This window comes from Anneissia japonica, unplaced genomic scaffold (genome assembly GCF_011630105.1).
Source record: "Anneissia japonica isolate Jap-2015-1 unplaced genomic scaffold, ASM1163010v1 scaffold287800_len1627635_cov199, whole genome shotgun sequence".
NCBI lineage: Eukaryota > Metazoa > Echinodermata > Crinoidea > Comatulida > Comatulidae > Anneissia > Anneissia japonica.
In genome coordinates this window covers 1499349-1511110 of record NW_022731299.1, presented here as the reverse complement: position 1 = coordinate 1511110, position 11762 = coordinate 1499349, and the positions used below count along the sequence as shown (strand labels likewise).

Here is an 11762-nt window from a genome sequence, read left to right as displayed (position 1 = left end):
AAAGGGGCGTAACTGCCCATTTTTACACCTTATTCCCCCAGTTTTTAAATATTAAAAAATCTGTATCTCATTCACCGTTCCCCAGTTTTTCGTCAAACAACTTTTTTCTGTCTTAGAAAAATCAGTTACAACATATCAAATTTTTTTTTTTCCTCCGGAGCCTGACTTTAATAATACCCATTATGAATGTATGAATATTATTACTATCAACATCGGTCATACCTACAGGACATTGTGCTCTGAGAATTCACGGTAAATAGAGAGATTTAAAAACAATCGTACCTAGGCCTACATAGACAATGATTCGATAACTCTTTTCCCTTATTCATTCCTTTAGATTTTTCTCATTTCAAGCAATTTGTTTTAATTATTCAGTAGTTATCTAATATATTTTAAAATAAATAAATAAGTACGTTGGTGTTGACTTACGCAAGCTTTCATCTTGTTGTCAACAAGACTTCATCAGGCTGTATTCAGTATTGTTACCCTTTTACTACGTTTCTTACTTTAGGCCTTGGCCTTTCTTTTTTGTAATTTGTTATTGTAGTGTTTCTTATTATTTCAACGGGACCCCTTCGTAAACCAGCAGAAATGCTTAAAGGTTTATCCATAAATTCTCTATAATTGTTGTTTTACGACTTACCGGTATTTAATTTCTGTACTTTGTTTACTTGTGAGAATTTAAAAAAACAAAAACAAAAACAAAAAAAACAACAAATAAAACCCAAATCAAATTCAATCCAGCCATACCCGAATGCTTGAAAATAATGGTTAAATAATATAACAATTCTTTGGAAAGTAGTAATTATTGGGCAATCCTTTGGAAATTGTAAAATATGATATTCACCCTGCTCAGTCGGCTAATCTGGTGGTAGCCACTTTGTGTGCGCTGAACCATGGAGATCTATAGGTCCCCGGTTCAATCCACATCGCTGCCTTTCCTTGTGTTTCAGCTGGAGGGCTGAAATACAAGTTACAATTGCGCACCGTCTTTCGTATGAGACGTTTAAGCCGTTAGTCCCGTGTGCATTTATGGTCCATGTGCACGGAAAAGAGTAGCCAGTGGTTACATTGTATGTTAAATTAGTCTACTAAGCTCCGGGAGTGAATTAAAACAGGTCTCGTACCTTTAAAGCCGATACTAGTCTCCTGTCGGCGAAGTCTAATCGTGCTCCATAATATTTGACAAAATGTGACTAATACAGGGTGAGTATGAGCAACTTCCAGTTTCAAGAACCCAAAGTATGCATTATAGCCTACAACAAATGTATAAACAAAAGTTAGTTGTGTGTACAGCATACAGGTCTGGATTTACCATTTGAGGAGTTACTTCCTCCATAGTTCAATATTGGCGGTAGATGGCGCATGGGGATTGATGAGCTAACTTTCTCGAAGAACGATAGTGAATATATCTGTGATCTTCATACCTCTTCAATTAATATTTCTGTCATAATGTGTAGGGTCTGGCCCCTCCAGGCAGCAACCTTTAAAAGATAAATGAGTCTGCCTCCATGCAATAAGTTAATATATATGATGCTATTCTCTCGAGATAGCCAGTGGCTTAAATATCTTAAAATAATTTTGAAAGTGCATATTTTTAGCACGTGTTTTTCCAATATCAAATTCGAATGTTTTGCTTTCTTAAGATCTTACATCGTGTGGCAGGCGATAGTAGCTGTTACCGGCTTACCGGCCCTACATTTCGTATGGTAGGTTGTAAACTAGTGCCAAACTATCCTACGTCAAAAAAAATTTGCTTACCAGTCAGCTCACGAAGAGACTCTTATACTCAGGGGAGAAGAACTGTAGTCCACGCTTTGTGCGCTCTGATTCTCACAAAATAGCGCTATATAGGCTAAATGATGTTATGTATGTATGTTAAAAGAAATTAAGATTGCAAATAATTTTATGAGTGTTACGGATAATGAAGTGCAGGCCTAATATTGTATCTTACCTGAATCCCATAATTCAAACCCTCTCATAAGCACGCACCGGTCAATACGACCGATGAACATTGCGCCAAAAATAACACTTTTAATGATTCGCAGAAGACAGGAGACAAGGCCGGTTATGACGTGGAAGAAGAAAAACGTATAATTGACTACGTGAAACCAACGTCTAAAGAAATAAGACAAAATATTACGCCACGTACCAATGACGTTTAATTACTTATCAATAATGTACCAGAATCTATTTATAGGCCTATTAGGCCTAGTATCGAGAAGTGCTTTTGACTGACGTATGTTACGATGCTATTTAGTTATAGTGAAAATATTATAGCCTGTTTAACATTAATTGATGTAATTTGACTATTGATTGATAGTTTGAAAATTTGCAAGTGATTCGGGTGGGAATCGAATCAATGACCTCCAGATAACTAACACGTCAGGTATATATCATATCATTAATTTCGACCTTTCAACACACTACAACTCATTTTGTGTCCAGATATTACCTTAGTTAATGTTGAACCAATTTGTATTTGTTATAGCGCATATAAAATTTGTCTCTATGTCCTTTAAAGGACAACAGATAAACCGGAATAAGCCTAAATGGTTGAAACGGAAAAGAAAGTGGTAGAAAAGAAAAACAACAAAGATAGAGGAAAGTGAAAAAAGAAAATAAACAGGAGAGTAGAGAGGAAAATTAAAGATTGTCAAATAAGAATAATTTCAGACGGCACTTAGATCAAATTAGGAGACTCTTAAGCAAATTGCGGAAGAGAATTTCAAAACTTGGGGCCCACAACTGAAAAAGACCTCTCTCCATAAATCTTCAGATGACAAGTAGGCACATGTAGGGTTGTAGATGTAGTGGACCTTAATGTTCTTTTACATTTATGGTATATATACATGCGGTTTACCTGTTATTGAGACCCAGTATTCTGCCTTTCTCATGCAGACAGCAATATTTGACGACCAAAAGCTGGCCGTAAAAAAAAATGTACCCGAGTACTAGTGTTAACCTGAAAATGCATTAGAAAATCAATATTTTAGATTCAGCACACGAAGTCCAAATCACACATGTATGGTAATGTACATACAGGCCGATTGACCTCTGACGTGCATACACTACTACAGTACAAAATTAAATTACATGCTGCTACTTCATCAACAACTTGTTGGCTTTAATATTCTTATTTTTACAGGCGGCCTACCACACAAGGCAGAACCAAGTGGTGGATGCAGGAATTCGATATAAAAGGGGCCCTGGGGAGTCCACCACCTCAGCCCCACCATTATTGGGGTGAGGAAAAAGATAGGATTATGGCACATCTAGATGGCCGGAAATGACAATCTCAGACTTATTATTTTCGGTTTTTCTGCATTAAAAGAAAAAGAAAAAGAAAAATGCAGGGGAATGGGACCGGGCGGGCCCTTAGAATCTACGCCTGGTACCCTTTGAAATTATGAACATAAACTTACCAATAATTTCGTAATGCATTGATGAGAATAGAATCGTAACCTTCTTTAAGTGGAATTACAATAAAAAAGTATATAAAGAAAAGTAAAGTCCAAGATGTGATTTGAAAAATGAAAAACTCTACAAGATAAGAAAAGAAAACAATGCATAAATGGTAAAAACAGGCAACGGGCGAAATAGAAATACCTTTGCCAACTATGATATTGAGCACTACACTGTATAGGCCTATTAAGTGAGATTTGGATAATAACTGAATAACTATGAATAACTTTGCTTAGGCCTATGTACCTTATACGTGCATACAGCTACTAACTCACCCCATAGTGTGTAACCGATATGGTATCCAGAATAGCGCAAGCTCGATACCTTCAAAGAACCAAGCACATGATAACATTAGTCAAATTTAATGGGGGTGGTTTCTGGGCGTGAGGTCCACGGTCGAAGCCCCTGTGGGGTTACCGAAACCCCCAAAGCAAGAGGATTTTTGTGCTTTATGGGTCTAAATAATGCTATAAAAGCAGATATGTTTGAAAACTTCTGTGTCTGGGTGGGTCTGCAGTGCATTAGTTAGGTTGGAGCACTTATTTGGGAAATTTGAAGAGGGGGGGGGGTTCGCCAAAAAAGAGAGGGGTTTACTAGAAAAGGGGGTTCTCCGAACCATAACCCCCTCCCCCGGATATGGGCCTGGGTAGGTGGTTTTTTGGTCGCCAACCTTGCACTATAACACCATTGTACCGATTTTTGGTGTTATTATGCGCGGTGTTACATTTTGTAGCAGCACTGCCCATCCGGCCACTCTTGTGTGCCCATTATCTCCAAACAATTTCTTTCATCATTAACCGTATGAACATAAATAATAATTCATCTTTCACATATCATAATCACCATCATACTTTTCCTTTTCATAATCACCACCATTCTTTCCATCCATTCTCATATTCTCATTATTCCATTGTTCTCAACATATTATTTACAAAATGTACTGTTTTCACTTACAACGATGGATGGATGCGAATAATCTTGTGGAAACGCAGATCGATCTCCTTTATATAACATTAAGGAATCGCGTCTGAAAAAGAAAAAAAAAAGCGGCCAAATCATTACTACACTTATACAAAGAGCCATGTGTCATTATTAATAATAGACGACTTATTAAAGAAACAGCTAACAGATTTGAATGCAAGCAGTCGAGTAGCCACCGCGTAAGTGTTGTTGGCATTGATGATAATCATTATATGAACTAGGCCTAGTTTGTGAATGCACACGAAATGTTGTGTGGCACCACATTTTCCCTAATAATAACGCGTGTGAAATTATGTTGGAATTCAGTTTAATTCATTTTTATCTTATCCATTTATTAAAAATTCAAAATATCTCCAATTAAGGAGAAATTATACATAACAATATTACAAATCAATGACCTATTTTTTTTAAAATCATGCACATTTGAATGAAAATGACATAGTATATAATACAATGGTACAGGTTAACAATAGGCCTACGTTAATTCAATAAAAGACTATATATACCGTAAAATTTCTAATAATAACCATGGATTACTATTCTTCGATTGTTTTGTAGGGTGGGTTACTCTTAGGGTATGGGTTACTATTAGGGTAGTGGTTTATTATTACCAAGCTTAAAGTAGTCACATGAATATAGTAAACCCCCACCCACCTCCAGTTTTCTGCGTCAGCAATCCATTGAAATAAACAACTACAAGTACGAGTAAAAAACTTTGTTGATTTAATTTTATTATTTAGGCCTATTACTTCACTAACACATATTGACGTTAAACATAAAATATAGCAGAAGCTAGTGTTTGATGTGGTGTATGAAACTAAATTTTCGAGTAATATCAGGGGGCACCCTGCAATCAAAATTTGGATACCAATCCCACGTGAATGGCTACAATGTTTTAAAGATGATAGAAAACTTAGCAGTAGGGGAAGCCGTCGATCCCATTTTAAAACCATTTGTAAATCCCGATATAATGAAACTGAACATTTTTAACGGGCATCCTGATAATTACATCGTTAGGTTGTAGTTAACTGGAGTTGGAAGGATTTGTGGATGATTGTAGCCTAGTTTTATTGGATTTGGAACAACGGATTTTGGGATGGTTTCCTCTGCAGAGGTCAAAGGTATGCTGGAGGGGTTTTGTTTTTCTGCAGTCCTTTCCGTCGTTCCAATTCCAGCAGATCGCTCTTTGGCGGGAGGTCCAAAATTAATTATGGAACTTGCTTTGAAATGTCTTGACGTGTTGCGTGGCTGGTTGCAAGCATTTTGGCTCCGCTTTTCGCTCTGTAGTTAGGTACGTATGAACTGTCCAAGCGTAATGTTGTATCTTCTGGCCATTTATTACGTATTCGGCTGAACGACGGATGAAATAGTGTCCTATCTGTCTCTTATACACATCTAGATGTGTATAAGAGACACCATTAGGACAGGTTTTTTCTATTTCTTAAAATTCAAAGTTTTGCGTATGAATGATATTGTATTGAATACAGTTAGTACAGCATACCTTCAAAATTAATAGAATAATTGTTAAATTCGGACTTCCGATTACCGTTTTGAAAGTTACCAACTGAGCGTTATGAGTCAAAGCCTTTACCGTATACGCATTTAAATTTTCAATTTGGACACAAAAGTACAGTATTACTATTTATGCAATTATGGTAGCTAACTCACAGGAAACAATACTGTACAAGAAGATCTGTCTTTAGACCTATATATCACTTACTGATGTATTTCTCTATACTGTACTATACTATAATAAAATATGAATATGATTTTATATGCCTATATCATCAGGCCCCATAATCAATAATTTGACCAGCTCCTTAACAAGAAGGGTTACCGTGTGGTTCATTTAAACAGGAAGTGGTTTAAAAGGTATTCATGATAATTTCGACGATGAGCTTGTCAAAGATGACTTCCGTTAATAATTACCAAAGGAAACAACAAATCACCATCGTTACCTGTCTCAGGATCTAACATTGTTGTGTCTGATGACGATGACGTCAGTAAAAATGTAGAAATTAAATGTGGCTTATTTAATAGTGATTGTAATGGTAATAAATCAGTATTGATTTTTTTTTTTACACCGACAACATTAAATTCATCTGTTATATACAATGCTGCTACTGTTACTACTACTACTGCTACTACTATACTTCTATTTCTACTGCTAATTCTACTGCTCCTACTATACCTATATTTTACAGTCAATAATGTTTCTTGAATCTTGAAGAATATAATTAATTTAGATATGTCTATGATAATGATTACATTAATAAGAATAACAGAGGCAAATAACTATTTGTGACAACAAGTCTATCGAAGACCCGTTATTGTGTGTTAAATGTCATTTTATTCAATAATGACGAAAATTATGGCAGCAGCCTTTCTATTACAATTACAAATACAAGTGATATAGTGCTGCCCTATAAAACGAATGACTAACTAGTTTTACAAAGTATTTTATAAGATAGCATGTCAAAGCAAATACAATATACACATGAGAAATAGAGATACTGGGTGACCAAAGGCCAGAACCCTTTGAAAATAGGAGCACCCACAAAAACACAAAAATCTAAATTGTATGCCTTAAAGTCACAAATGGCTTATGTCTTATTATTAAGTCATACGCACAATAAGTGTAGTAAGAGCCTATTTTATCGGCACCAAAGCTTTAACCTCTGAGCCCAGCTATGCCCGCTTGCACACAGCCAAACGCTATGTTAGCTAAACTACAGCCAAATCTTGAAGAAGGAAATGCGTACGTAGTTTTTAAAGCATTAGAAAACCAACGTCCCATTTTTTGTGTTACCTGTTCGGACCAAACTAGGCATGCTGCATGCCATGCAGCACCTATTCTAAAGCTATGGCACTTGTACCACACGGGGTCTAGCCCTATAAACTTAATTGTTTTCTTTATATGTGATGATATGTACTGTTACTTTCTGCAGAAAACCACTGGTTACCAGCTGCTTACACAGGATTTAGGGAATGGTGGGACCGGGAGAGCGCTAATAGAATGAGAGTCCACACCACGTCAGCGCCACCTTGGTTGGCGGTGAGGTTATGAAATTCTCAGTATTTTGAAAATGGAACTTAAATTACCTTTTAATTCTTTCTATTTTTGACAAAATGAGTAAAACAAAACCCCGGATTAAATAAATAGGTGCCTGAATGGCACATAATGACATACTTCCAAAAACTACCATATCCACCTAAGCCCCACCATGGTTGGAAAATTTAAAGAATTTGAGACAAAATTTACAATATCTATATCGGCTTATGTTTAAAGATGAAAGCTAGATTTACACAATTATGTTGTGATAAACGGTAACAGGAATAATACTAGTCATATGAATGTTAGAATGTTCATTTTGGGCATATAATAAAATATTGTTCTAATGAGGATTCACCGAGAAACATGCTGTTTTTAAGTCATCAGACCTGATTAATTGTCTGAAAATGAGCACATAAATTGTTTTTTTTTTTTTTTTCACAAAATTTTTTTTTTTTTTTTTTTTTTTTTTTTTTTTTTTTTGCAAACCGGCCCGCGACCTAACGCAAAGGTCGCGACCCATAGTTTGGGCAGCGTGGCCGTAGGTGGTAGACCACTTGTAGCGCAAAGCCCTAATGCAATGTCCCTATTGAGGCACTTGTTAACAAATGGAATTTGTCCGTAAATTTTTTCTTTTTTCTTTTTTTTTTTTTATACATCAGCAATGAAGGTACGGGCGTAGGAACTTTGTTAAGACTTGTTGTACGCAGCTAATTTTTTTAAATCTCAAATCGCGACAACCAATCGGCCAGAACATTGTCAACACCCGGGATATGTTGGGCCCTAAACATTATGTTGTGATGAAGACAAGAGAGAACGAGGCAACTAAGTAATCGGAGAAGAGTGTTGAAGCGGTATTTTTGCCGAGCACAAAAACCACTGCTTGTCCGACTGAAACAGAACATACTTATTTGCTAAGAGATTAACACTATTAGGTACATTTACAATAATGATTTGCATTGAAATCGGCCAACTTAATATAATGCGAGCATTAAATATCCAACACAACCGATGGAGCTGGCTGCGTCAGTGAACAAATTTTAGGTTGTTGATAAATACCAATTTTCGACAAGCATTACTGCTTTTTTTCATTAAAATTGGTGGCAAACTCGTACCAAATGTTTAAATCGTCTTTGGTTTCGATGAAAATCGGTTGCTTTTTCATGTGTATGATTTGTGTTTTTGCTCCCCGCAGTCAAATTTATCAGCCTTGTTAGAAATTGGCGCCCGGGTACTAATACACAACGTGCAAAGTTTAATAGCACAACAGCGATTGCACATCTTTTAACGTGGCTTACTTACTGTCAAGAAAGTATGATAATTGTTCACGGATTTCTACACTCCATTGCTATGGTATCTACCTCAATACGGTAAATGGTGAAAAACACGCCCTAGGTGTTACCGTTTTACTGTGCTTTATTGGAACTCCCGTGCACCTGGGAGCATAGCAACATAATGAAGATTATGAGATCGTACACGAGTCTTGGCCAGCTTCCCCAATAAACCAGAAATCGTCGAACAAGTGGGACACACCCTTGGTTTTTTCCTAATTTTTTCATTATTCAGGTTAGAGTGTCGCTAACCGTACTAAATCAGTTACATGAGCTCGAAGCTCCATTGAGGAGACATCTGTCGAAATAAAAAAGGCCCTTTCATGAGAAGCCAAGTAACCAGTAATCTGTTGGGGAAATAGGGATGATTCGAAAAGCCTCCTCTATGTCGGTCTTTGCCATTAAACTACCTTTACCAAATTTTAACACCTGTTGCACGATTGTATCAATATTGTCACAAGAGACCTCTTTTTTTTCAACCGGAATAGAGGCGTCTACCGAATTACCCTTCGGAAAGGACTAATCGCGTATAATTCTGAATTTTCCCGCTTCCAATTTTAGGATTATCCCAACGGAGACGGGGAGATGTAAAAGGTCCAGCTATGCGTCCTAAACAAAGATCTTTGTCTATAAACTCTTTAACTGCCCCTAGAAACCTAAAGCAGCTACTATGATTTCTGGACATCATAGCAGTAGGGGAAGCCGTCGATCCCATTTTAAAACCATTTGTAAATCCCGATATAATGAAACTGAACATTTTTAACGGGCATCCTGATAATTACATCGTTAGGTTGTAGTTAACTGGATTTGAAAGGATTTGTGGATGATTGTAGCCTAGTTTTATTGGATTTGGAACAACGGATTTTGGGATGGTTTCCTCTGCAGAGGTCAAAGGTATGCTGGAGGGGTTTTGTTTTTCTGCAGTCCTTTCCGTCGTTCCAATTCCAGCAGATCGCTCTTTGGCGGGAGGTCCAAAATTAATTATGGAACTTGCTTTGAAATGTCTTGACGTGTTGCGTGGCTGGTTGCAAGCATTTTGGCTCCGCTTTTCGCTCTGTAGTTAGGTACGTATGAACTGTCCAAGCGTAATGTTGTATCTTCTGGCCATTTATTACGTATTCGGCTGAACGACGGATGAAATAGTGTCCTATCAAGCACACACGTTGAACTATGGGATCCATGCAAACTATGAGATCCATGCTCTTTTAAAAACTAAATACTGTACCTTATCCGTATTCGGATTATAAAACCTACCAGATCAACGGGATGGAATCATTTGTCAGGTGATAGACAAAATCGCAACTAACAAATACGTAAATTGTCGAAACAGATTCAGAAGTTTGTCGATATGTAGAAAACAACTACTTATTAGGAGTGGGTACTGTTAGTAACGCTATTAAAACAGTAAAATCCACTCCTCGCCTCGACACAAACTGACCATCCTCAATTTCCAAGAGTAGTTGGTATATTGGTAGATTTATGAGGTTACATACATGTAATCAAAACCACGAACTCTGCCCTGGCAGAGAAAATAATATTATATGTTAAACTTACTGACACAAATATTTCTTCCTTTGCTTAGCTCGGAAAAAAATATTTGATTTTTAACAATATCAAACCCTTAAAAAATAATTTGACGCCTGCCTACCTGTAAACGACGAGGCCATGAAAGAGCGATATCATCACTACGGTGTAGGAGAGCCAGCATGTTACCCAAAATGTATCTGAAGAAAGAGTTAAAATAATGAAATAATAATGCATATACCCTTGTGAGGAGGGGTGAAATATGGTATAGACAATGTCGTAGACAGTATTTTTACTGGACATCCACAATAGACGCGTTTTAAAGTACAGTAACCCAGTTTGGATCCTCTGCGCATAATACATAATTATGGACCCGTTCTTATATCTAATGCAACCGCAAAACAAACATTCATCCGAGTGAGATACACAAGGTTGAAGTAGGGTACTCAAAAGTTTTCCAAGAATATTATTACCTAGTTGACAATAAATTAAGTTTTGAGAATTCAGTGTATGTCATTTTTGCTTCAAAACTAGTACCAGACTTAGACTAACAATCCAAATTTTCCAGAAGTGATAATCGCCACTTTCGTTGACCGGTAAAGTGTAAAAACATATGACCATTAATTTCAAAGTGATATAGTGAAAACAGTTTTGTATAGTGGTTAGAAGAGTGTTTTTCACACTATCGTCCCCGGGCTCAACTCCTATGGAGTCTACTTTTTGTTGTCGTTGTTTTTTTCCCATTATTTTTTTCCTATGGGGACAATATGTGTGGGAAATTTATACGGAGGAGAATTATGATGTGGGTGAAGGTATGCATTCTCCGAGTGCCCTCTATTTGGTGGTCCTTTTTCTTGAATAAAAAAGGACGAAATTTAAGAAACATTCTGCGGGACAGTTTATACTGTGCCCAATGCTACGGCATGGTAAATGTTTAAGTACGCTAAAAAGTATGTCTACATCCTGAATACCGGTACTAAAATAGGGGCAGTGGGAAGAAGTCTTTTGAAAAAAAATTAGCATGATAAAAGTAATGAATCAGGAGGACAGTTTTAAAAAACTTATAAAATCAAATGACACGGTTGACGTAGTGTACTGTTTTTAAGCATTGAGGATATTCCCTCCATTATTTAAGCACGTTTTAATAGTGTCAACAAAAGCCTCGTCTGGAAGTAAATTTATTGCTTCTCTTATATAACACAGGCACAGTCGTAAAAGATGTGCAACAATAACAACAAAAATCAGTATAAACCTAATTACTGTGATTAAATAAAACATGAAAATACTGCAGTAGAACAAGCTTGAATAATAATACAAAAATATAAAAATGTGGTTTACAATAATAATAATAATAATAATAATAATAATAATAATAATAATAATAATAATAATAATAATACTATTAATAA

At 36.4% G+C, this 11762-nt stretch overlaps 1 protein-coding gene across 1 annotated transcript in view; it reads right to left on the bottom strand.

Moving 5' to 3' along the window:
• LOC117115290 (stimulated by retinoic acid gene 6 protein-like) overlaps nt 1-11762 on the bottom strand; it is a 47433-nt gene that overhangs the window by 5437 nt on the left and 30234 nt on the right. The window contains exons 12-18 of the mRNA XM_033259014.1: nt 10478-10553; nt 4420-4492; nt 3741-3789; nt 3426-3543; nt 2864-2965; nt 1955-2118; nt 1128-1256 (exon numbers count right to left, since the gene is read on the bottom strand). Coding sequence (XP_033114905.1) covers nt 1128-1256; nt 1955-2118; nt 2864-2965; nt 3426-3543; nt 3741-3789; nt 4420-4492; nt 10478-10553 — 711 coding nt within the window. The remainder of the gene's footprint in view (nt 1-1127; nt 1257-1954; nt 2119-2863; nt 2966-3425; nt 3544-3740; nt 3790-4419; nt 4493-10477; nt 10554-11762) is intronic.